At 45.8% G+C, this 27049-nt stretch overlaps 1 protein-coding gene across 4 annotated transcripts in view; it reads left to right on the plus strand.

Annotated features, from left to right (window-relative positions):
* CDYL (chromodomain Y like) overlaps positions 1-27049 on the plus strand; it is a 313720-nt gene that overhangs the window by 68611 nt on the left and 218060 nt on the right. For 2 of the 4 annotated variants that reach the window (XM_030208727.1, XM_030208718.1), the window contains one exon: positions 8849-8974. In XM_030208727.1, the coding sequence (XP_030064587.1) occupies positions 8888-8974 (87 nt within the window). In that variant the 5' untranslated portion in view covers positions 8849-8887. Of the gene's footprint in view, positions 1-1213; positions 1297-8848; positions 8975-27049 lie in introns of those variants that run through there. The other 2 variants (XM_030208709.1, XM_030208736.1) reach the window with 2 other exon arrangements.

A 27049-nucleotide genomic window follows, 5' to 3' on the forward strand; every position in this document is an offset into this window, starting at 1 on the left:
ATTAGGTCTGCGAGAGGTGGGGACATGACGCGGATACTTACAGGCAAAGAACAATTTTGGATCTTTGAACTTAATACTTTGATACCACAAGGATTAAATGACTGCATAGAATGGAATACAGTAACTTGATTGTTGGTATTTATAACTTTATTGAAATGTACAAGCTCTTTGAAGTGCAGCATTAATCTGGTTTATTTTATTAATAGCTTTGGCTCCAGTGTGACGTCATTTCTTGCCGGGGAGCGGATATAATCCTCGTTGAAATAAACTCATGATTAGAAGGCAAGTTCTTCTGCTGACTGCTTCTAGCTTCATAATTATCTCGGAGTTCCTGAGGAAGTTTTGAACGAAACCCTGCAGAGTTGGACTCTTGATGATAGATAACAAAATATTATTGGAAGAAATGGTATTGAGCCTGGGATCGTATATTTGAAGAGACAACAGTCTAGGCGTCATAAGAAAAATATACAACAGCTATGGAGTAACTGCCGTTATCACAGCTTCAATCAAGGAGAGTCGATACGACGGAGACTGAGAATGATAAGTGACTTTTTTATATATTTTAAAGTTTAAAGACCTAGATTTGATTGATTTTCCAGTCTTTTTTGAGGACTCTACAGAGTAGAAGGACCAAGATGGGGTCTAATATTTAGTCTTTACTGAGGACTGTTGGAACTGTAAGGTGTCAGCTTGACATTAGCTTCAAATACACATTTTGATTACAAAATTTTTAGATATTTTGTTATTATTTTGAAAATATTCATTTGGTAGTGATTAGAGCACTTATGTGGTTTTAGAATAAATTTGGATTTGGTATATATATAAAAAAAAACCACGAAGGGATTCAGTGATTGAGAAGCTCAACCACCCGTAGAGATTTCAATATTTATTGAGTCTCATTCTTTAAAACATTGTCACAGAAGGTTGTGTTCTTGATAGCTACCTGCTTGGCCAGAAGGGTCTTGGGAGTTGCGAGCATTCTTAATGCAGGATCTTGAAGAATAGAATATCATTGCATCCAGTGCCTCATTTCTTCTAAAAATGGTTCACAATTTTGCAGAAGTCATACCATCCTTCACCCAGCTTACAGAAGATGGATATGAGTGAAGAGAAATGGACGGTTCATTATTTGGACATAAGGAGGACGTTCCTGCAGTACTTGAAGGAGCAGAGGCTTTCAGAAAGAGAGATTGATTCTTTGTTCTGTTTGGAGGTCTAAAAAGGAAACTGTGGTTGGCTGGGAAGCCAATGGCTGTAGGTTGCCAGAGGAATTTTGGGCACTCTGCCAGGATACAGGTGATCTGCTGGACAGAATATAGGTTTATTTAACCAGAGTATCTACAAGGCAGATACTGGGGGGATGGAATGATTTTGTATTTAGCTAATGCCTTTTTCAGTTGTAGCTAAAGGCAAGTCACATTCAGGTACAGTAGGCATTTTTCTGTTCTCAGAGGGCTTGCAATCTAAAGGGCCCTTTTACTAAACTGTGTGAAGTGTTAATGAATGCTTAACTCTGGAAAGAAGGCATATTGCAAAATGCAATAAAGTGTGGTATTTTTTCAAAAAATATTTTTCATAGGGGGCGTCAGGGAATGGGCATGAAAGCGTTATCTAGCATGCACATTCGTATTGACGTGTGCTAACTGGATAACACTAATCTGAGGTTGGAGCACTTACTGCCTCCTAAAAGGAGGCAGCAAGTGCTCCTGCATTAATATTTTTGCAGATTTTGCACACTTATGGAAAAATTAGCGTGAGACCTGCAAAAAGAAAAAAGAGAGAGCTCTATTTTGGGGACATGCTAGAAAGGGGCTTAGCTTATCGGAAAGTCCTGTATTAAAATGCACCAAGCTCCTAAGTTTGTACTGAGGCACTGGAGGGTTAAGTGACATGCCCAAGATCACAAGGAGCCACAGTGGAATTTGAACCTGGCTTCCCTGGTTATTTAATTTATTTATTTATTAGCATTTATAGACCATATAATCTACAATTCTAAGTCTGCTGTTTTAACCATTGGGCTGTTTCTCCATTCAGTTTGGGCAATGCTTTATTCATTCTCTAGACAGTACAAGCAAGATCACCAAGCCAGAGAATAAGCCATTTTCAGATCAAGAGTACTGAAAGCTGCCATGGACTTACCCTGCTCAATTTGAGGGGGACATTTTCATACATTCCGTCCATCTGAACTGGTCAGGCAGGGACTAAAACGAAGGTGAATTTTTGCTTGCCTGTTAATTTTCTTTCCTTGGGTCCTACTGGATCAGGCCACCATCCCACCTGGAAAATGGATTACAGGTTAGCACAATTACAGCTGATAGAAGCACACAGCGAATGCTTGGTGACCTGATGTAAGAGGGACCGATATCAGTGGCCCACCACCTGGGACTGAAGTGAAATTAAAATAAAACCAAAGCCCAGAGAGAGGAGTTGTGAATATAAGGATACTAATAGTCTTTCACATGGAATCCTGAGCACCAGCCTGTAGAGAGGGAAGGCGAGCAGTTTTGCTCTTTTTCAATCCTTTGTAATGTAGGACATAACCCATCTGTCTGGATTGTGTTTACCTCATGCCTCAGAGTTCAAACCATATAGAAAATACTAATAAAATGAAAGTGGAAAAGCATCTTTCAATGTTGACAAGTGCAAAGTGATGCATGTGGGTAAGAGGAACCCGAATTATAGCTACGTCTTGCAAGGTTCCGCGTTAGGAGTTACGGATCAAGAAAGGGATCTGGGTGTCGTCGTCGATGATACGCTGAAACCTTCTGCTCAGTGTGCTGCTGCGGCTAGGAAAGCGAATAGAATGTTGGGTGTTATTAGGAAAGGTATGGAGTCCAGGTGTGCGGATGTTATAATGCCGTTGTATCGCTCCATGGTGCGACCGCACCTGGAGTATTGTGTTCAGTACTGGTCTCCGTATCTCAAAAAAGATATAGTAGAATTGGAAAAGGTACAGCGAAGGGCGACGAAAATGATAGTGGGGATGGGACGACTTTCCTATGAAGAGAGGCTGAGAAGGCTAGGGCTTTTCAGCTTGGAGAAGAGACGGCTGAGGGGAGATATGATAGAAGTGTATAAAATAATGAGTGGAATGGATCGGGTGGATGTGAAGCGACTGTTCACGCTATCCAAAAATACTAGGACTAGAGGGCATGAGTTGAAGCTACAGTGTGGTAAATTTAAAACGAATCGGAGAAAATTTTTCTTCACCCAACGTGTAATTAGACTCTGGAATTCATTGCCGGAGAACGTGGTACGGGCGGTTAGCTTGACGGAGTTTAAAAAGGGGTTAGATAGATTCCTAAAGGACAAGTCCATAGACCGCTATTAAATGGACTGGAAAAATTCCTCATTTTTAGGTATAACTTGTCTGGAATGTTTTTACGTTTGGGGAGCGTGCCAGGTGCCCTTGACCTGGATTGGCCACTGTCGGTGACAGGATGCTGGGCTAGATGGACCTTTGGTCTTTCCCAGTATGGCACTACTTATGTACTTATGTACTTATCTTAAAAAAGCTTTACTTCAGAAATCTCTTGTGGGTAAATAAAACATGTTAAACAACTTAGACACTACCAATTTTGTTGTTTCAAAACTGTGGTCTCCATCATTTTTAGCTGTAGGTCCTATTTTTAGTTTGAATATGCACTACATTGGATCACTGTTTATTTGAAAATTATATATATACTAGTAAGAAATGCCCGTTTCAGGGAAAAATGAAACGGGCGCTAGCAGGGTAATTCCCCCTCCACCCCCATCGTCCTCCCTCCCTCCCTGCCGAGTTGCAGACCCCCCCCCCCCGTGGCTCCCTTCCGAGTTCCAGACCTGTCCTCTCCCTCCCTCCGTCCGTCAGTGAGACGGTTGCGAGTTTGTGTGAGTAAAGTTTGGAGCGCTCTCCTAGCAGCTGTCAGTGTGGAAGTCGTGCGTTGTGTGTTCCCCGGCGCGCTCTCTGCGTCATCGCGTGTTGAGGCGAGGGCGGAGGTACACTGACTGGAGGCCCGCCCCCACCCTCTACTTCATCGCGTTTAGAAACGAGGGCGGAGCTACAGTGACTGCAGCCTGCAGGCCAAACCGGATATCTCGGGCGCCTCAAGTTTCTGGCTTGAGGCTTCAATGGAACGTTGGAGGTGCCTTTTATATATATACTAGTAAAAAAGGCCTGTTTCTGACACAAATGAAACGGGCGCTAGCAAGGTTTTCCTCGGAGTGTGTATGTTTGGGAGAGTGTATGTGAGAGTGACTGTGTGAGAGACAGAGTGAAAGTGTGAGTGTGTGTGTGTGAGAGAGAGAGTGAGTCTGGGTGTGAGTGAGTTTGTGAGACAGTGTGTGTGTGAGAATGAGAGTGTGTGCAAGTGTGTATGTGAGACACAGTGTGAGAGAGAGTGTGTGTGTGTGTGCGAGAGAGAGAGAGAGAGAGAGTGTGTGTGTGTGAGACACAGATTCTCTGTGAGAGTGAGTGTATGAGACCAAGCGAGTGTGTGAGTGACTGTGTGGCACATAGAGAGTGAATGTGATACAGTGTGAGACAGAGTGTGTGAGTCAGAAAGACATTGTATATGAGAGAGAGAGTGTGAGCCCTGCCCTCCCAATCCATGCCCATCTGTCCCCTGCCCCCTCCATTCATCCTTTTCCAGCAATTGCCCTGCCCTGCAATCCATATCCATCCATGCCCATCTGTCCCCTCCATTCATCCTTATCCAGCAATTCCCCTCTCTCCCTGAGCCCTGCCCTCCCAATCCATGCCCATCTATGCTCCTCTGTCACCTGCCCCCTCCATTCATCCCTATCCAGCAATTCCCCTCTCTCCCTGAGCCCTGCCCTGTAATCCATATCCATCCATGCCCATCTGTCCCCTCCATTCATCCCTATCCAGCAATTCCCCTCTCTCCCTGAGCCCTGCCCTCCCAATCCATGCCCATCCATGCTCCTCTGTCCCCTGCCCCCTCCATTCATCCCTTTCCAGCAATTCCCCTCTCTCCCTGAGCCCTGCCCTCCCAATCCATGCCCATCCATGCTCCTCTGTCCCCTGCCCCCTCCATTCATCCCTTTCCAGCAATTCTCCTCTCTCCCTGAGCCCTGCCCTCCCAATCCATGCCCATCCATGCTCCTCTGTCCCCTGCCCCCTCCATTCATCCTTTTCCAGCAATTCCCCTCTCTCCCTTCCATGATTCCCCCCCCCTTCGCATCCATGCACCCCCCTTCGCATCCATGCTGTCGTTTCTCCCCTGCCCTCCCGCTCCCATTGTTCAACTTTACTGCCCACCCTCTTCTCTCCCCCCAACATCCCTTTTTTTTTTTTTCTTTTTAAATTTACCTCCGTGCGGTTCCGGCAGCGCAGCGTCATCGAAGGAGGCGGCGCTCCCGACGTCTAGCCTTCCCTTCGCTGTGTTCCGCCTTCTTCTGACGTCATCCTTGACGTCAGAAGAAGGCGGAACACAGCGAAGGGAAGGCTAGAGACGTCGGGAGCGCCGCCTCCTTCCCTGACGCTGCGCTGCCGGAACCGCCACCACGGAAGTAAATGTAATATAATAAAACGCACCGTGCGTGGGTGCGATCCGTTTGTTTTTTTTTTTTTCCGCCCTCGACGTCATGACATTTGACGCGAGGGCGGGGCAGAGACGGCTGGCTGGCTTCACACCATGAATCCACGAACCCTACAGCCAGGGAGTGTTTGAGTGACTTCAGAACGTTGTCTTCAGAACGTTCACGGTGCGTTTTATTATAATATATATATATATATATATATATATATATATATATATATATATATACACACATATACACACACACCTTATTTTTTTCGGACTATAAGACGCACAGGACCATAAGACGCACCTAGGTTTTAGAGGAGGAAAATAGGAAAAAAAAGTTTGAAGCAAAAAGTGTGGCGGAGATCTGCTGGAGGACCACAGGTTGTGCAACACTCTTGTATGGGGATAGCAGTTTTGCACAACCTGTGTGGCTCTGTAGTGGAATTTGTCCTCCCTTGCCTTCCATGTCCAATGATTCTCTCTCCCCTCCATGTCCGGCAATTCTCCCCTCCTCATGTCCAGCGATTTGTTCAAACCCCCGCCCACCTGTCCGCCGCCCGCCTGCCTGCCTGCCTGTCTGCCCTCAGCTCCCTGACTTTCTGTTCGTGCAACCGTTCTCCCTGCCTCGCAATCTTTAATTTACGTACCCGAACCAGCAGTAAGTAAAAGCAGCAGGCAGGCAGGCTTGCCTCCTCGTCGCTTCCCTTCCGTCTCAGTGCGTCCTGCCCTCGCAGAAAGGAAGTTACATCAGAGGAAGGCAGGACACGCTGAGAGGGAAGGGAAGTGATGAGAAGGCGAGCCTGCCTGCTGCTTTTACTGCTGGTTCGCCGTGACTTCGGGTAAATAAAAGATTTCAAAACGGAGCACAGGTGCACGAACGGAAGGGAGTGGTCAGGTGAGCCGGACTTCACAAAAAAAGCACTGGGCGTTGAGGCGTGCCGCGCAGGGCCCCTTTGAGCGCGAGGCCCTATGCGGTTGCAACGCTCGCCTTGGCCTAAGACCGGCCCTGGCCGCCCCCCTCCCCCACAGCAAGCAGGTACGCTACATTTGGACTATAAGACGCACCCACATTTTCCTCCCAAATTTTTGGGGAAAAAGTGTGTGTTATAGTCCGAAAAATATGGTGTGTATATGTGTATATATATATATATATATATACACACACACACACACACACACATATATACAGGGCTTTTTTTGAGGGGGTACTGAAAATTGACCCATGGTCCCCAAGTTTTAATGAAAGAGTTTAGGCTCTACACACCAATTCTACCTTGTCATAGATTCTGTGATTGTTTGCAGGGGGCCTGGCTATTGTGGGGTGGTTCCCTCAGTGATCACCCCACCCCTGCAGACATTTGAGTACCGGCACCGTTTTCAGTAGAAAAAATGCATTTTATATATATATGTGTATATACATATATATGTGTGTGTGTATATATATATATATATACACACACACACACACACACATTTTTAAAGATTATACAGTGGTGGAAATAAGTATTTGATCCCTTGCTGATTTTGTAAGTTTGCCCACTGACAAAGACATGAGCAGCCCATAATTGAAGGGTAGGTTATTGGTAACAGTGAGAGATAGCACATCACAAATTAAATCCGGAAAATCACATTGTGGAAAGTATATGAATTTATTTGCATTCTGCAGAGGGAAATAAGTATTTAATCCCTCTGGCAAACAAGACCTAATACTTGGTGGCAAAACCCTTGTTGGCAAGCACAGCGGTCAGACGTCTTCTGTAGTTGATGATGAGGTTTGCACACATCTCAGGAGGAATTTTGGTCCACTCCTCTTTGCAGATCATCTCTAAATCATTAAGAGTTCTGGGCTGTCGCTTGGCAACTCGCAGCTTCAGCTCCCTCCATAAGTTTTCAATGGGATTAAGGTCTGGTGACTGGCTAGGCCACTCCATGACCCTAATGTGCTTCTTCCTGAGCCACTCCTTTGTTGCCTTGGCTGTATGTTTTGGGTCATTGTCGTGCTGGAAGACCCAGCCACGACCCATTTTTAAGGCCCTGGCGGAGGGAAGGAGGTTGTCACTCAGAATTGTACGGTACATGGCCCCATCCATTCTCCCATTGATGCGGTGAAGTAGTCCTGTGCCCTTAGCAGAGAAACACCCCCAAAACATAACATTTCCACCTCCATGCTTGACAGTGGGGACGGTGTTCTTTGGGTCATAGGCAGCATTTCTCTTCCTCCAAACACGGCGAGTTGAGTTCATGCCAAAGAGCTCAATTTTTGTCTCATCTGACCACAGCACCTTCTCCCAATCACTCTCGGCATCATCCAGGTGTTCACTGGCAAACTTCAGACGGGCCGTCACATGTGCCTTCCGGAGCAGGGGGACCTTGCGGGCACTGCAGGATTGCAATCCGTTATGTCGTAATGTGTTACCAATGGTTTTCGTGGTGACAGTGGTCCCAGCTGCCTTGAGATCATTGACAAGTTCCCCCTTGTAGTTGTAGGCTGATTTCTAACCTTCCTCATGATCAAGGATACCCCACGAGGTGAGATTTTGCGTGGAGCCCCAGATCTTTGTCGATTGACAGTCATTTTGTACTACTTCCATTTTCTTACTATGGCACCAACAGTTGTCTCCTTCTCGCCCAGCGTCTTACTGATGGTTTTGTAGCCCATTCCAGCCTTGTGCAGGTGTATGATCTTGTCCCTGACATCCTTAGACAGCTCCTTGCTCTTGGCCATTTTGTAGAGGTTAGAGTCTGACTGATTCACTGAGTCTGTGGACAGGTGTCTTTCATACAGGTGACCATTGCCGACAGCTGTCTGTCATGCAGGTAACGAGTTGATTTGGAGCATCTACCTGGTCTGTAGGGGCCAGATCTCTTACTGGTTGGTGGGGGATCAAATACTTATTTCCCTCTGCAGAATGCAAATAAATTCATATACTTTCCACAATGTGATTTTCCGGATTTAATTTGTGATGTGCTATCTCTCACTGTTACCAATAACCTACCCTTCAATTATGGGCTGCTCATGTCTTTGTCAGTGGGCAAACTTACAAAATCAGCAAGGGATCAAATACTTATTTCCACCACTGTATAATACAGAATTAACTAGTTCATAATTTATTCAATCCCGCAGAACAAGCAGCTCAATTCTTTGACTGATAGAAGAGGCCAGGCTATACTTTCTTTTGGCTGTGCGGTTCCACAGCAGCTGAGCAGCAGAATGTTTTTTAGGAAGTGAAGGGGCAAGCAGGCTCCCTCTACTACTGCTTTTAATGAGTGAGGCCATTCTACAATAGGCTAAAAAATATATTTTCCCCCTTTTGTTGCAGGAACCTGGTAGTTCAAGTGAAAAAGCAGATTTTCAAAATATGGAAAATGAGAATGTTGAGCTGCTAGGTCTGGGAAATGAAGAAGCAGGATCCTTGCTTTCAAGATCGCTGTCACCAGAGTTCACCGTGAGTAGTTGTTCAAGACAGTCAAGGGTTTTTATCAAGCTGTTGTGGACAAAATAGCCAAAGAAGATCAAGAAAAGCAGATGTGGCATTAGCTTGATGTTTATTTTCAAGTGGCATACCACTTTCCATGTTTAATTACCAGTACTGAAAGCACATTACGAACTAACTCACCCCATCATATGTTACCATCAAGTTATTACTTATTATGTTCTGTTTTACAATATAGCAGAGTTCAAACAATGATTATTCAAAGGATTGGTCAAACAGAAATGCTGATTGTGATACAAATGGATGGAATGATATACAAGGAAGTCCTTTATTGAACATTGTTTGCAAAACTAGAACTAATATTCTGAAAGCAATTGCTACCAAATCTTATCACACAGATGAATACGTAGCCACATTACTGAGTGAAGAGATATAAATGCAAGTCCCTCCATTGTACAAGCCTTCATAACTGGCAATTAGTAAACACAAAGTACCCTTATTCAATAATATTTGGCTGTCTTGTTAAGGGCTGAATCTTCATTAAGGAACATTGTAAATGTGAATACAATGAAGACAGTTTTGGCAAACTGCAAAACAGTTGTGAAGATATTCAGTCATCATTTCTAATCAGGCTTTGAAGAAATTACTGAAACTAGATGGGACAAAAGTTACAAAGTGTTTACATTAGCTTACTGCGCACAAAGAACTGTTTGTAGTAGGCTTCAGTGGATGACACTGTATGCCAGATTATTTTCATAAACATTTGGAAGCAGATTTTTGACGATGTGTGGGATTGAGTTCAAAGAGAATTCTGCTTTCAACTACCAATTTCAGTGGTTTATCAACAAATTTTAAAGGGATAAACCAAGCCTATAAAATATTACAAAGTACAGAGCTCATCCAACTGAATAGCAGTCTAATTGAGATTTTCCCTCCGTCCCTTCTATCCAAAAATTAGAAGTACTGTATATCAGATATTTCCGAGGACAAGCAGCAGGCTGCTTGTTCTCACATGTGGGTTGGCGTCCATGGCAGCCCAGGAATGGAGTATTTTTCCCAGCAAAAATCCATAAAGGTTTGCGACAGCTTCCGGAGTGCGAGGGACTTGCATCGCGCATGCGCGGCCATCTTCCCGCCCCGCACGTGTCCATTCCTGCCTCAGTTTTTCTTTTTCCGCAGAGGAGAGTGGCTGCGTGTCGGTTTCTCTCCCTCAGGCCCAGAAAAAGACTTTGGCTCTTAGCGCTGTTTGTTTGCGCTTTCTTTTTGTTTCTAGTTGTCTTTTTCGTCTTTTTCTTTTTCCAGTAAAAAAACAAACAAAAAATCTTATATTCTTATTTTTTCCCCCCTTTTTAAGTTTCCTTTTGTTTTTGTTGGCCGACATGGTTCTCATTTTGTGCCCCTCTATTGGCACAATCGAGCCTTTTGATTTCGCCGCCGCAATTTTTCCGCCCATGTCATTGAAGACTCCCAGCGGCTTCAAAAAGTGTGCTCGGTGCCAACGGTCGATCTCGGGTTCTGACCCGCACGCGTGGTGCATCCAGTGCCTTGGGCCCGACCATCGTCCAGACGCTTGTAAGTTGTGTCTCAGGTGAAAAGGCGGACACAGGTGTCGAGAAGAGGTCTTCAGTACTGTCTTTTCGGAGCTCTGACTGATTCCGTGGTGTCCACGTCGACATCAGGTACCAAGGTCGGCGGCGTCGATATTGGCACCGGGGATGGCTTTGACATCGGGAGCGCAGGTAATGGCTGTCCGGACATCACCACTACCTGGGAGTAGCGAACTGTCGAGTGGGTCCCGACCCCGAGGAGATGTGTAGGATTCCACGTCCTCCTCATCGGTACCGAGGAGTGCCGGTGACGTGCTTTGAGCGAAGGCGAAGAAGCATCGTCATCGGTCTCCCTCGAGGCACGGTACTGGGAGCTCTGGGGCGTCGAGGGATTCAGCACCCGAGAAGCGTTGATGCCTGCCATAAAAAAGAGGTGTCGGTGCATCGATCTTCGGACAGCCCGGTACCGCCTCCCAGGCCTCCACAGGTTCTAATGTCGACTTCTGCACTGTCCCCACAGCCTTCCTCGACAGCGACTCTGGACGAGCACATCCGAGCCATTCTTCTAGGCCTTCTGGAGGGGCTGCTGCGTCAGTCTGCTCCGGTACCGGGGGTGCTTGCGTTCTCAGTACCGTCGATGGAAGTGGCAGCTGGCTCTGTGCCTGTGGTGCGGTCCCCGACACCGGTACCGCTTGCGGCATTGGCCTCGGCTGCCACCCAGGTCGACTCCCCTTCGACGTTGCTGGAGGGAGCTTCATCGCCGCCGACACAGGAGTCGACTTCTCGGCATCGCCATCGAGGACGGGGTTCCTCGGCGTCAAGACGGGCCCGGTTTCGGACTGCAGTTCGCGATCTCTTGTCCGATACCAAGGAGGATGCCTCGTGGGATGAAGAGGAAGATCCCAGGTATTTCTCATCCGAGGAGTCTTGTGGTCTTCCTTCTGATCCTACTCCACCAGAAAGAAAGCTTTCTCCCCCGGAGAGCCTTTCTTTCTCATTATTTATCCGGGAAATGTCTGTGGCTATTCCCTTCCCAGTGGTATCTAAGGATGAGCCCAGGACTGAGATGCTCGAGGTCCTTGACTATCCTTCGCCACCTAAGGAGTCATCCACTGTCCCTTTGCATAATGTCCTTAAGGAGACATTGCTTAGGAACTGGATGAAACCACTAAGTAATCCCACCATTCCCAAAAAAGCTGCGTCCCATTATCGGATTCACTGAGAACCTGAGTTGATGAAATCGCAGTTACCTCACGACTCTATGGTTGTGGATTCCGCTCTCAAGAGAGCCAGGAGTTCTACAGATTTTGCCTTGGCGCCCCTGGGACGAGAATCTATAACCCTGGACTCTTTTGGGAGGATTGCCTATCAGTCCTCCGTGCTTGTGTCCAAGATTGTCGTACCAGCTCTACATGAGCATCCACATGCGGAACAATGTGAAGCAACTGGCGGAGTTGGTGGACAAGCTCCCTCCGGAGCACGCCAGGCCTTTTCAGGAGGTGGTCAGGCAGCTGAAGGTGTGTCGTAAATTTCTGTCCAGGGGTGCTTACGACTCTTTTGATGTTGCATCCAGATCCGCTGCTCAAGGTATAGTGATGCGCAGACAATCCACCTTCTCAACAGCCTTCTCAAGCTGGAGTGGAGGAGTGGCCTAGTGGTTAGAGTGGTGGACTTTGGTCCTGAGGAACTGAGTTCGATTCCCACTTCAGGCACAGGCAGCTCCTTGTGACTCTGGGCAAGTCACTTAACCCTCCATTGCCCCATGTAAGCCACATTGAGCCTGCCATGAGTGGGAAAGCGCGGGGTACAAATGTAACAAAAAAAAAAAAAAAAAGCTCAGCCCCAGCATGCTCGTTCTCGTCAACAGCTTGCGCCTAGACAGGCCCCTGCAGCTCTCCAGCAAAAGCAAGGGACGGACCTTTGACTGGCTCCAGTTGAGCATAGCTGCTATAAAAGTGTCTGTGCCGGACGATCTGCCGGTCGGAGGGAGGCTAAAATGTTTTCACCAAAGGTGGCCTCTTATAACCTCCGATCGGTGAGTTCTTCAAATAGTCCGGCTAGGATACTCCCTCAATTTGATTTCCACACCTCCAAATTGCCCACCGGGAGCTCAGTCCTTCACCTTCCAGCACAGGCAGGTGCTTGCAGAGGAACTCTCTGCCCTTCTCAGCGCCATTGCGGTCGAGCCTGTTCCAGGTACTTCCTTGTGCAAAAGAAAACGGGGGATTTATTTATTGCATTTGTATCCAACATTATCCTACCTATTTACAGGCTCATGGGATTCGTCCCATCCTAGACCTAAGGACCTTAAACAAATACCTGGTCCGAGAAAAGTTGAGGATGGTTTCCCTGGGCACCCTTCTTCCCATGATTTAGAAAAATGATTGGCTATGCTCTTTGGACTTACAGGATGCTTATACACACATCCCAAGCTGGAAGTAATCTTCACTTTCGTCTGGAAACACAGCACTTCCAGTATTGTGTGCTACCCTTTGGTCTCGCGTCGGCACCCAGGGTCTTTACAAAATGCCTTGCAGTAGTTGCAGCGTCGCTACGCAGACTGGGAGTGCATGTGTTCTCTTATCTCGACGATTGGCTGGTGAAGAACACTTCGGAGGCAGGAGCTCTACAGTCCATGCAGATGACTATTCAACTGCTGCAGCTACTCGGGTTTGTTAAAAATTACCCCAAGTCCCATCTTTTCCCTGTTCAAAGACTGGAATTTATTAGGGTTCTGCTGGATTCACAGACGGCTCGCGCCTATCTTCCCGAGGCAAGGGCAGACAAACTTCTGTCCCTAGTTTCCTTGGCCAGAGCGTCTCAGCAGATCACAGCTCGGCAGATGTTGAGACTTCTCGGCCATGGGCCATGGGCGTCACATGGGCTGTGGAGCCCATGTAACGCCCATGGCCCGCCTTCACATGAGATCTGCTCAATGGACCCTAGCTTCCCAGTAGTATCAAGCTGCAGGGAATCTAGAGGATGTGATCCAGCTGTCCACCGAATTTCACAATTCCCTTCGGTGGTGGACAATTCAATCCAGTTTGACCTTGGGACGTCCCTTCCAAATTTCTCAGCCCCTAAAAGTGCTGACAATGGACGCATCTCTCCTGGGGTGGGGAGCGCATGTAGATGGGCTCCACACTCAGGGAGCTTGGTCCCTCCAGGAATCAGGTCTGCAGATCAATATCCTGGAGTTGCGAGTGGTCTGGAACGCTCTAAAGGCTTTCAGAGATCAGCTGTCCAATCAAATTATTCAGATTCAGACAGACAATCAGGTTGCGATGTACTACATCAACAAGCAGGGGGGCACCGGATCTCGCCCTCTGTGTCGGGAAGCCGTCCAGATGTGGCTTTGGGCTCGCCGTTTCGGAATGCATCTCCAAGCCACGTATCTGGCAGGCGTAAACAACAGTCTGGCCGACAGGTTGAGCAGGATAATGCAACCTCATGAGTGGTCGCTCAACATGGGCGTTGTGCGCAAGATCTCTGAGAGTGGGGCACCGCCTCAGTGGATCTTTTTGCCACTCAAATCAATCACAAGGTCCCTCAGTTCTGTTCCAGTCTTCAGGCCCAAGACAGACTAGCGTCAGATGCCTTTCTCCTACATTGGGGAACAGGCCTTCTGTATGCGTATCCTCCCATACCTCTAATAGGGAAGACTTTGCTGAAACTCAAGCAAGACTGCGGAACCATGATTCTGATTGCTCCCTTTTGGCCGTGTCAGATTTGGTTCCCTCTTCTTCTGGAGTTGTCCTCCGAAGAACCGTGGAGATTGGAGCGTTTTCCAACCCTCATCACTCAGAACGAGGGGGCGCTTCTGCATCCCAACCTCCAGTCTGTGGCTCTCACAGCCTGGATGTTGAGGGCGTAGACTTCGCCTCTTTGGGTCTTTCAGAGGGTGTCTCCCGAGTCTTGCTTGCTTCCAGAAAAGATTCCACGATGAGGTGTTACTCTTTCAAATGGAGGAGGTTTGCCATCTGGTGTGACAGCAAGGCCCTAGATCCTCGCTCTTGTCCTACACAGACCCTGCGTGAATAGCTTCTACACTTGTCAGAGTCTGGTCTCAAGACCAACTCTGTAAGAGTTCATCTTAGTGCAATTAGTGCTTTTCATTATCGTGTAGAGGGTAAGCCTTTCTCTGGACAGCCTTTAGTTGTTTGCTTCATGAGAGGTTTGCTTTTGTCAAAGCCTCCTGTCATACCTCCACCAGTGTCATGGGATCTCAACGTTGTTCTCACCCAGCTGATGAAGCCTCCTTTTGAGCCACTGAATTCCTGCCATCTGAAGTATTTGACCTGGAAGGTCGTTTTCTTGGTGGCAGTTACTTCAACTCGTAGAGTCAGTGAGCTTCAGGCCTTGGTAGTGCATGCTCCTTACCTCAAGTTTCATCACAACAGAGTAGTCCTCCGCACTCACCCTAAGTTGTTGCCGAAGGTGGTGTTGGAGTTCCATCTGAACCAGTCAGTTGTCTTGCCAACATTCTTTCCCTGTCCTCATACCCTCCCTGCTGAGCGTCAGTTGCATACATTGGACTGCAGTAGAGCATTGGCTTTCTATGTGGAGCGGACAAGCCCTTTCAGACAGTCCGCCCAAATGTTTGTTTCTTTTGATCCCAACAGAAGGGGAGTCGCTGTTGGGAAATGCACCATTTCCAATTGGCTAGCAGATTGCATTTCCTTCACTTATGCCCAAGCTGGGCTGACTCTTGATGGTTATGTCACGGCTCATAGTGTTAGAGCCATGGCAGCGTCAGTGGCTCACTTGAAGTTAGCCACTATAGAAGAGATTTGCAAGGCTGCGACGTGGTCATCAGTCCACGCATTCACATCTCATTACTGCCTTCAGCAGGATTCCCGACGCGGCAGTCGGTTTGGGCAGTCGGTGCTGCAGAATCTGTTTGGGGTTTAGAATCCAACTCCACCCCCCTAGGCCCATTTTTGTTCTGTTACAGGCTGCACTCTCAGATGTTTCTTCGTAGGTCAATCTTTATGTCCTCGCCGTTGCGAGGCCCAGTTGACCTTCTTTTGTTGTTTTGAGTGAGCCTGGGGGCTAGGGAATACCCCACATGTGAAAACAAGCAGCCTGCTTGTCCTCGGAGAAAGCGAAGATACTTACCTGTAAAGGTATTCTCCGAGGACAGCAGGCTGGTTGTTCTCACCAACCCGCCAACCTCCCGTTTTGGAGTTGTTGTTTTTCTTTATTTGCTTTTTGATATAACTGAGGCGGGAACGGACGCGCGTGGGCAGGAAGATGGCCGCACATGCGCGGTGCGAGTCCCTCGTGCTCCGGAAGCTGTCACAAAGCTTTATGGATTTTTGCTGGGAAAAATGCTCCATCTGGGCCGCCGTGGACGCCGACCCACATGTGAGAACAATCAGCCTGCTGTCCTCTGAGAATACCTGCTACAGGTAAGTATCTTCGCTTTATTAATAGTTCTCAGTTTTGCTGTCATCTAGTCCATCTGGCAACAAACCTTTTGGGTCTTCAACACAGGTGATGGTTTCAGACGATGATTTTTTTTTTTTTTTTTGCTCTTTGTATAATTGTGGGAGTAGCTAAGAATATCCACAACATTAATGAAAAAATATTGACAGACATTTCTGAGTATTGCACAAAATAAAAACACTGGAGCAAAGATATCATTTGATTTTGGGGGAGGGGGGGGGGGGGGGTTCTGAGTTCCACCAACAGAAACTTCTGTTAAACTGGAGGGCTTTCAATTTCTTCAAGATCAAAAAAGAGAAATAGGTTAACAAATGAGTATGGTATTAAGTTTTTGTTTCTCAAAATCTCTCAGTCAGAAGCAGATTTAGTGAATAAGATGCAGCATGATAAGTTACCCTTGTCCATAGACTCGATGATAAAAACCATCGTGTAGTGAGAGAGAATATAGTTCAAATAGTTCAGATTTACCTTTGTCTATTTCCAAAATAGAATAATAATGCCAATATTCTGCAAACTGTGATGGTGAAAATGGAGGTGCCATAGTGGGGGATAATCATTCGGGAGTGCCCATCTCTAAGGACGGCCCCGTAAAGGGGCGGGGCAACCCGTATTATCGAAAGAAGATGGACGTCCATCTTTCGTTTCGATAATACGGTCGGGGCGCCCAAATCATGAAATTTAGGTCGACCTTAGAGATGGTCTTTCCTGGTTTTCGGCGACAACGGAAAGCGAGGACACCCATCTCAGAAACGACCAAATCCAAGCCATTTAGTTGTGGGAGGAGCCAGCATTTGTAGTGCACTGGTCCCACTAACTGAATGGAAAAAGCCCTTCCCTTACCGATCCGGAAAGGAACGGGCATGCATGAAGGAAATTGCATGCAAATGAGCTGCTCGCTGTTAGCTCATTTGCACATGATTTCCTTCCTAAGGAGGGGAAGCGACGGCAGTTGAGGACGTCCTTCCCTGTGATGACAGTTGAGGACGTCCAAAATGTGGATGTTTGTGAGAAGGACATCCATGCCTGCTGTGCCTCCAACATTCTCTTTATATATTTGGATTTTGGATCACAAGTAGCAGCAGTGGGATTTGAACCAGCCACCTCTAGATTGCAAGACCAGTGCTCTAACCACTAGGCCACTCTGCCACTCCTCCACTCTACTCCTCTCCCTTGAAATTTGGCCATCCCTGTGGGAGGCAGTTGAGGATGTCCAAAATGTTTGAAAGAAGGACGTCCACGTCTTCGTTATGCCTCCGCTGACACATACATACCCCCCCCCCCCCCCCCCCCCGCCAGGGATTGCCAAATTTCAAGGGAGTGGAATGGAGTGGCAGAGTGCCCTAGTGGTTAGAGCACTGGTCTTACAATCCAGAGGTGGCCGGTTCACATCCCACTGCTGCTACTTGTGATCCAAAATCCAAATAAATAAATAAAATGGGTGTCGGAGGCATAGCAAAGGCATGGATGTCCTTCTCACAGAAGCATTCACATTTTGGACGTCCTCAACTGCCGTCACAGGGAGGGACGTCCTCAACTGCCGTCGCAGGGCCGGAGGCATAGCGAAGGACATACTCTTTAAAAAAAAAAAAAAAGACAAACGTTTTTGAAGTTGTTTTTTTTTGGGGGTGGGAGGTGGTTAGTGCCCACTGGGGAAGTCAAGGGAGGTCATCCCTGATTCCCTCCAGTGGTCATCTGGTCAGTTCAGGCACCTTTTTGATGCTTGGTCGTGAAAAAAAATGGACCAAGTAAAGTCGGCCAAATGCTCGTCAGGGGCACCCTTCTTTTTTCCATTATCGGCCGAGGACGCCCATCTGTTAACCCCGCCCCGCCTTCTGTACACTGTCGACACGCCCCCTTGAACTTTGGTCGTCCCTGCGACGGAAAGCAGTTGAGGACGCCCAAAATCGGCTTTCGATTATGCCGATTTGGGCGACCTTAGGAGAAGGATGCGCATCTCCTGATTTGTGTCGGACGATAGGCGCCCTTCTCCTTCGAAAATAAGCAGGATTAACCTTGGTGGAAGAAAATTAAACTCTTTATCAACATAAATGAATAGACAATTATGGTATATATAATTCTTGGGGGGAGTATTAAAGTGAGTGTTGGCACCTTTTTTTAAAATCCATAAATATAAAGACTGCAGAAAATCACAGTCTGTTGTATGTTTACATTGTACCAGTAGTCCAATAAAATAGTTTATTTTTATATAAATCTTTGAAAAACTTCTTTGTAATATTTAAGTGGGCTCAGGAGAGGGAAACAAAGGTACATTCACTTCAAAGCAGAGAACAAAAGCACATATTAAGGGGCTGTTTTTACTAAGCTGCAGTAGTGATTCCCAGAGTGACAAATGTACATAAGTAATGGCATACTGGGAAAAGACCAAGGGTCCATCGAGCCCAGCATCCTGTCCACGACAGCGGCCAATCCAGGCCAAGGGCACCTGGCAAGCTTCCCAAACGTACAAACATTCTATACATGTTATTCCTGGAATTTTGGAGTTTTCCAAGTCCGTTTAGTAGCGGTTTATGGACTTGTCCTTTAGGAAACCGTCCAACCCCTTTTTAAACTCTGCTAAGCTAACCGCCTTCACCACTTTCTCCGGCAACGAATTCCAGAGTTTAATTACACGTTGGGTGAAGAAAACTTTTCTCCGATATGTTTTAAATTTACTACACTGTAGTTTCATCGCATGCCCCCTAGTCCTAGTATTTTTGGAAAGCGTGAACAGACGCTTCACATCCACCTGTTCCACTCCACTCATTATTTTATATACCTCTATCATGTCTCCCCTCAGCCGTCTCTTCTCCAAGCTGTATAGCCCTAGCCTCCTTAGTCTTTCTTCATAGGGAAGTCGTCCCATCCCCGCTATCATTTTAATCGCCCTTCGCTGCACCTTTTCCAATTCTACTATATCTTTCTTGAGCTGCGGCGACCAGAATTGAACACAATACTCAAGGTGCGGTCGCACCATGGAGCGATACAACGGCATTATAACATCCTCACACCTGTTTTCCATACCTTTCCTGATAATACCCAACATTCTATTCGCTTTCTTAGCCGCAGCAGCACACTGAGCAGAAGGTTTCAGTGTGTTATCGACGACGACACCCAGATCCCTTTCTTGGTCCGTAACTCCTAACGTGGAACCTTGCATGACGTAGCTATAATTCGGGTTCGTTTTTCCCACATGCATCACCTTGCACTTGCTCACATTAAACATCATCTGCCATTTAGCCGCCTAGTCTCCCAGTCTCGTAAGGTCCTCTTGTAATTTTTCACAATCCTGTCGCGATTTAACGACTTTGAATAACTTTGTGTCATCAGCAAATTTAATTACCTCGCTAGTTACTCCCATCTCTAAATCATTTATAAATATATTAAAAAGCAGCGGTCCTAGCACGGACCCCTGAGGAACCCCACTAACTACCCTTCTCCTTTGTGAATACTGCCCATTTAACCCCACTCTCTGTTTCCTATCCTTCAACCAGTTTTTAATCCACAATAGGACATTTCCTCCTATCCCATGACCCTCCAATTTCCTCTGTAGCCTTTCATGAGGTACCTTGTCAAACGCCTTTTGAAAATCCAGATACACAATATCAACCGACTCCCCTTTGTCCACATGTTTGTTCACTCCTTCAAAGAATTGAAGTAAATTGGTCAGGCAAGATTTCCCCACACAAAAGCCATGCTGACTTGGTCTCAGTAATCCATGTCCTCGGATGTGCTCTGTAATTTTGTTTTTGATAATAGCCTCTACCATTTTCCCCGGCACCGACGTCAGACTCACCGGTCTATAATTTCCCGGATCTCCCCTGGAGCCTTTTTTAAAAATGGGCGTTACATTTGCCACCCTCCAATCTTCCAGTACCACGCTCGATTTTAAGGATAAGTTGCATATCACTAGCAGTAGCTCCGCAAGCTCGTTTTTCAGTTCTATCAGTACTCTAGGATGAATACCGCACCTGGAGTATTGTGTTCAGTACTGGTCTCCGTATCTCAAAAAAGATATAGTAGAATTGGAAAAGGTACAGCGAAGGGCGACGAAAATGATAGTGGGGATGGGACAACTTTCCTATGAAGAGAGGCTGAGAAGGCTAGGGCTTTTCAGCTTGGAGAAGAGACGGCTGAGGGGAGATATGATAGAAGTGTATAAAATAATGAGTGGAATGGATCGGGTGGATGTGAAGCGACTGTTCACGCTATCCAAAAATACTAGGACTAGAGGGCATGAGTTGAAGCTACAGTGTGGTAAATTTAAAACGAATCGGAGAAAATTTTTCTTCACCCAACGTGTAATTAGACTCTGGAATTCGTTGCCGGAGAACGTGGTACGGGCGGTTAGCTTGACGGAGTTTAAAAAGGGGTTAGATAGATTCCTAAAGGACAAGTCCATAGACCGCTATTAAATGGACTTGGAAAAATTCCGCATTTTTAGGTATAACTTGTCTGGAATGTTTTTACGTTTGAGGAGCGTGCCAGGTGCCCTTGACCTGGATTGGCCACTGTCGGTGACAGGATGCTGGGCTAGATGGACCTTTGGTCTTTCCCAGTATGGCACTACTTATGTACTTATGTACCATCCGGTCCAGGAGATTTGCTACTCTTCAGTTTGCCGAACTGCCCATTTACGTCCTCCAGGTTTACCGTGAAGTCAGTAAGTTTCTCCGACTCGTCCGCTTGAAATACCATTTCCGACACCGGTATCCCACCCAAATCTTCCTCGGTGAAGACCGAAGCAAAGAATTCATTCAGTCTTTCCGCTACGTCTTTGTCTTCCTTGATCGCCCCTTTTACCCCTCGGTCATCCAGCGGCCCAACCGATTCTTTTGCTGACTTCCTGCTTTTAATATACCGAAAAAAATTTTTACTATGGTTTTTTGCCTCTAATGCTATCTTTTTTTCATACTCCCTCTTGGCCTTCTTAATCTGCGCCTTGCATTTGCTTTGACACTCCTTATGCTGTTTCTTGTTATTTTCAGATGGTTCCTTCTTCCATTTTCTGAAGGCGTTTCTTTTAGCCGTAATAGCTTCCTTCACCTCACTTTTCAACCAGGCCGGGTGTCTTTTGGACTTCCGTCTTTCTTTTCTAATTCGCGGAATATGTATGGCCTGGGCCTCCAGGATGGTATTTTTGAACAGCGTCCACGCCTGTTGTACAGTTTTTACTCTCTCAGTTGCCCCCCTAAGTTTTTTTTTTACCGTTCTTCTCATTTTTTCATAGTCTCCTTTTTTAAAGTTAAATGCTAACGTATTTGACTTTCTGTGTACAGTTACTTCAAGGTTGATGTCAAAACTGATCATATTATGGTCACTGTTATCAAGCGGCCCCAGTACCATAACGTCCCTCACCAGATCATGCGCTCCACTAAGGACCAAGTCTAGAATTTTTCCTTCTCTCGTCGGCTCCTGCACCAGTTGCTCCATAAAGCTGTCCTTGATTTCATCAAGGAATTGTATCTCTGTAGCGTGTCCCGATGTTACATTTATCCAGTCTATATTTGGATAATTGAAGTCACCCATTATTATCACATTGCCCATTTTGTTCGCGTCTCTGATTTCTTTTATCATTTCTGTGTCTACCTGCTCATCCTGGCGAGGCGGACGGGTAGTACACTCCTATCACCATTTTTTTCCCTTTTATACATGGAATTTCAACCCACAGTGATTCAAAGGTGTGATTTGTGTCCTGCTGAATTTGTAATCTATCTGAGTCAAGGCTCTCTTTAATATACAATGCTACCCCTCCACCAGTCCGGTCTACCCTATCATTACGATATACTTTGTACCCCGGTATGACAGTGTCCCACTGGTTATCCTCCTTCCACCAGGTCTCAGTAATGCCTATTATATCCAATTTTTCATTTAGTGCAATGTGACGAAGCCCATTCAATTCCTAGGTGCTTTCTTGCACTTGTAGTATGGGAATCATGTGGCTTAGTAAAAGGAGCCCTATGTATCTTTGGTGATTATTCCTCACTAATCACGTTTTTCAGTTTGACTACTTGGCTATTTGAAAAACTTGATAGAACATGAGTATTTTAGATATGATATATTCTATTCCGTTTCTTTTTGGGTTTTTTTTTTTGCCTTTTATTAAATGTATAGTTCAAACATCAAACGAGATCACAAATAGGAATCAAGAAAAATTTTGAAGAAAAATGTTCATGCAAGTTTTATGCAAATGAGAAAGAACTTGCAGAGGAATATCCCCCCCCCCCCCCCCCCCCCCAAAAAAAAAAAAAAAAACCAAAATCCACTTCTCAGCTAAAAAGCAGGTGGCTATGAGGGGTGGAAATAGAATGCTGGAAAAAAAAATGAAGGGCCTAGCACTGACTTGCAACACAGGCAACTTTTCCTAAATCTAAGCAAATGAATTGCAAGACTATATTTAGGCTCCGAATATAGAAATTTTTTAGCCAGAAACATTTGCTCTTAAATTTAGATGCCTGAAATGTATGTACTGAATTGAAGCATTGAACATTTTTTAAAAATTATTTCCATAGTCTTCAAATTGTCCAAGATGCAAAAATGCTCAATTCAATTACTACCTTATTATTTCCAGTTCAGAATAATAGAATTGTTAAAAGTTTTGGTTGTTTTCACTTATCTGTAATGTGGACTGAAAAGTTTGTTCCTCAACTATGAGTATAAAGGTTAGCAAACAAACTACTATCACCAGCTACTTGTTCTACTTTTATTATTTTTATATGTACGTCTAGTAGCGCTTTAGAAATAAGTAGTAGTAGTATGTGTAGACGTCTCATGTCTATGGTATTGCACAGTGTACAGTTTTGTCTCCTGTCCTTTTTAATCTGTTGGTATGTTCATTGGCTGATTATGTAAATGAGGTACAGCTATTTTTGAATATCACTGATGACAGGGTGGAAGCAGTTGGACATTTGAATAAGTGTTTATATGTTCTTGCCTGGTTGGAGTCCCATAAATTGAAGTCGAACCCAGAAAATAAATGAACCATAAAGGAACTCCTTTACTAGTCAACCATGGCTGATTGATTATTAAAACTAAGTTTATAGTTGTTGAAGATTTGGCAATCTGATTGGATTCCCAGTTGAAGTTCAGAGCTCAAGTATCCTTTATGATGAAAGCATCTTTTATATATCTTCATCAGATTAGATTTCTGAGACCCTACTTGCCATTGGTTAATTTGCACCTTTTGGTTAATTCTATCATAATCAGGTGCCTTGACTGTTGTAATTTGTTTTATCAAGGATTGGCTGTAGGCCTGTTGAGGCTTCCAGTGTTTCAGAATGCAGTTGTCAATATAATTGTTGATGTATAGAGAGAATATCAAACCAGATCTATAGTTTTATGTATTTTGTTACTTCACAACCCAGAAAAGGCTTGTGAATTTCACCCTCATGCTTAAAAGCCAATCTTCTTATGTGAAATTTGTGGTTCAAATACACTCTTATCCACTCACATCGACTCACCATATAGGAGGAGGAAAAAGACTTAGGGTGTCTTTTACTAAAGCTTAGCTCGAGTTATCTGCAGCAGGGCCTATAGGAATAAAATAGGCCCTGCTACAGTTAACTCTAGCTAAGCTTTAGTGAAAGACCCCCTTAGTGGCTGAATTGGCTTATGACAGTAATTGCTATATTTCATTTCGTTCTTTACACTCCCAATATCATGGAGCTCAGTAGCTCAATTCAGATACAATGTCCACAAAAATACATATCATTTAGTCCAAGAGGTTTTCAGTGCAATAAGAAATATAGTGTAAATGTTTCTCAACACTTATCTTTGAAGCTGTACTCATCTGCTCAACAGAGTTGCCCATTTCACTGGATGCTTCATCAGGAGCTGCTTCAAAATAATTGCTGTTTGCACCAGCACTAGCCTCTCCGATGGAACTAATTCTGTGCTTGCCAGAGTATTGGGAGTGTAAAGGAAATAAAAGTCTCACCTTTTAAATTAAATGAGGGGAGGTTTTTTAGACTAAGGATTTGTCAGTTGTGAGGTTATTCAGCAATTATTGTTGTATGCCGATTCACCCACTGAAGTCTCTTTCCTCCTCCTATGTGGTAAGTCAATGTGAGTGGATAAGAGTGTATTTGAATCAGCATTTCACATAAGAAGATTGGCTTTTATTAATTCACAACATCATTGAGATGAATTATAAACAAGTTCCCAACTTGGCCATGTTTCACTCTCAAATGGGTTGAGGGGCACAAAAACTGTTAGTAAAATCAGAGACATTGCACAAATAGTAATTAAAATGAAATTCTCCAAGGACAAGCAGGCATATTATTTTCTTATACGAGTAACGTGATCCACAGATCCTGTGTGGACACTGCCAAATTCACTTTTTTTTTGTTTTGTTACATTTGTACCCCACGCTTTCCCACTCATGGCAGGCTCAATGCGGCAGGCAATGGAGGGTTAAGTGACTTGCCCATAGTCACAAGGAGCTGCCTGTGCTGGGAATTGAACTCAGTTCCTCAGTTCCCCAGGACCAAAGTCCACCACCCTAACCACTAGGCCACTCCTCCACTCCACTTTAAATCTTTGAGGCATTGAGTCACGTGATTTGTGAGCAGCGCCAGCTGTGTGTGCTAGGAGCTGCTCAGTGGCCCACCCCACATCTGATAGTATCAGCGACCTAATAGTGTAATCAGTGACTTGAATATGAGTGCCTGAGTACCTGCTGTATTGTATCTAATCAAAGTACAGGGGTCCATGGTATCCAAGGCACAGAGGCGTGAGAAGGAGTGGGGGAAGCAGATAGACACCAAAATGGCGGAACTGCCCACCGCTCTGACCTGGCCAATGCGGGAAACTTTGACGGCAGAAATTATCGCATCAGTGGTTAAACCATTGGATCCTCGGCTGTCACAGCTCTCAGAACCAACTAACTAATATGCAACAACTGCTTACCGATGTGTTTGTTGCACGAGTTAGTTGGAAGGTAGAGTGTCTGACCTGGAGGACTCGGTGCAGACCTGTCAGACTGAGCTTGCAGCACTGACTAAGTTGGTACAGACCCAGACATCCAAGTTAGATGACTTGGAGAACAGTTTAAGAAGAGATAATTTGCACTTCCTTGGGTTTCTGGAAAGTGTTTTGGATCAGCGCGTGCACTCTGTTCTGTAGGATTGGATTTCGGCCAAGTTCTCTCATGGAGGTTGGTCACGTGCGCTCAACGGATTGGCCACAAGCGGGATGGCGACAATTTTCCTCGTCCGGTGATTGCCAAGTTCCATTATTATCAGCAGAAAGTGGACTTGTTGCGCAAGTATAAACAGCGGAGGGATGCAGTGAAATTTGAAGACCAAGTGATTCACATATTTCAGGATTACTTTGCTGTGCTTTTGGAGAAGCACAGGGGTTTTACTCCCTTATACTCCCTTTACTCCCTTAAACTGAGTGAGAAACGTGTGTTTTATGCTATGTTATCCCTCTCTTTTGAAAGTTCAGCATGAGGGCCACTGGCATGTTTTTGATTGCGCAACAAAAGCATCAGATTGAATTAATCAACATGTTCTGACTCCCTGAATGGATTGGAATATAGTGGAACTTGTGGGCTTGACAACCGCTGAATGTGAGCTGCTTGTTTTGGAAGCTGAGGATTGCAGGACCTGAATGCAGCCTTGGGGGTGGGGGTTATTTTATCATTGCTGTAATAATTGGTTGCTGTATTTCTTTCTGTATGCAAGTTGAGTCTCTTTTCTGTTTGATATAGTGGTACATTTTTTCTCCAAAGACAAGCAGGCTGATATTCTCACAAGTGGGTGACGCCATGTCGGCCCCGGAGGATTTTAAAGCAAAATTTAAAAATCTCTTCTACGGTGTTCCGTCGCGCGAGCGAACGCACTGCGCATGTGCGCACACCTCTTCCCGCTCGCCATGCGGACACGCCCCTCAGTTTTTCTTTTTCCGCGTCTGAGGAGACACGGAGTTCGTTAGTGCTTCGTGTTTTCTTCAGGTCCTCGGAGTAAAATCTCTTTTTTTATTTTACCCTTTTTGGGTGTTCTTTATTTTTTCATTTGATCCTTTCATGGCAGGCTCATTGTGGCTTATATATACAGGTACTTTTTTGTACCTGGGGCAAGGAAAAGTTAAGTAGTTGCCAGAGTCACAAGGGGCTGTGCCTGAAAGGAAAACAAAGCATATAAGCTTCTCTTTTTCTTTTTTCTTATAAAAGTGCTGGCATATTGTTATCTGTGGGCTCTCTCTCGCCAGCAAACTAAACAAGCCCACATTTTTAGGATCCATTTATTAAAACTTTACAAATGGCTCTCCAGAGCTGTGAGAGCCTGCTCCAGCACACCACTGTCTTTAAGCCACACAAGTGGTGAAGGTGTATGTCACAGGAAAAACCAGGAACCTAAGCAGGTGCATTCCTGGTCAGCCACTGAATGGGCAACCTGGTGACACAATATCAGTGGTGTAACCTTTGAAGTGAGTCTCCACCCGCCTCGGCGCCTCCTGCTATGCAGGTCATTCGGGCGCATCGGAGGATGTGTCTTGGGCCGGATCATCTCCCTGTGAAGCGCAAGTAGTGTCTCAAAGACGAGACGTATTCTACTCTGCCAGGGATGCCCAAAGGAGATCATTCTGGAGTCCGACAGAGACCGATGCACGCTGGGTATAGTTATGCATCGAATAGGTCTCCACCTGCCTCGGCGCCTCCTGCTTGGCAGGTCATTCGGGCGCATCGGCGGATGTGTCTTGGGCCGGATCATCTCCCTGTGAAGCGCAAGTAGTGTCTCAAAGACGAGACGTATTCTACTCTGCCAGGGATGCCCAAAGGAGATGCCCAGAGCTTTGCTCCCTCGGTTATGGAGGTATCCGGGCTTCAGACATCAGTCGGTGCCAAGAGCGTTGCTCCCTCTGTTATGGAGGTATCCTGGCATTGGACGTCGATGCACCGGTACATCGGTACCAGATATCATCGGTGCCGTGGATACCATCGGTGCCAGGTGTCATGGGTCCCGTCGGTACCGGGTATCATCGGTACCATGGGTCCCGTCGGCACCGGGTATCATCGGTACCATGGGTGCCGTCGATGCCGAGTGTCATCGGTGCCATGGGTGCTGTCGGTACCGGGTATCATCGGTGCCAT

The sequence above is a fragment of the Microcaecilia unicolor genome, chromosome 1 (genome assembly GCF_901765095.1).
Source record: "Microcaecilia unicolor chromosome 1, aMicUni1.1, whole genome shotgun sequence".
Taxonomy (NCBI): domain Eukaryota; kingdom Metazoa; phylum Chordata; class Amphibia; order Gymnophiona; family Siphonopidae; genus Microcaecilia; species Microcaecilia unicolor.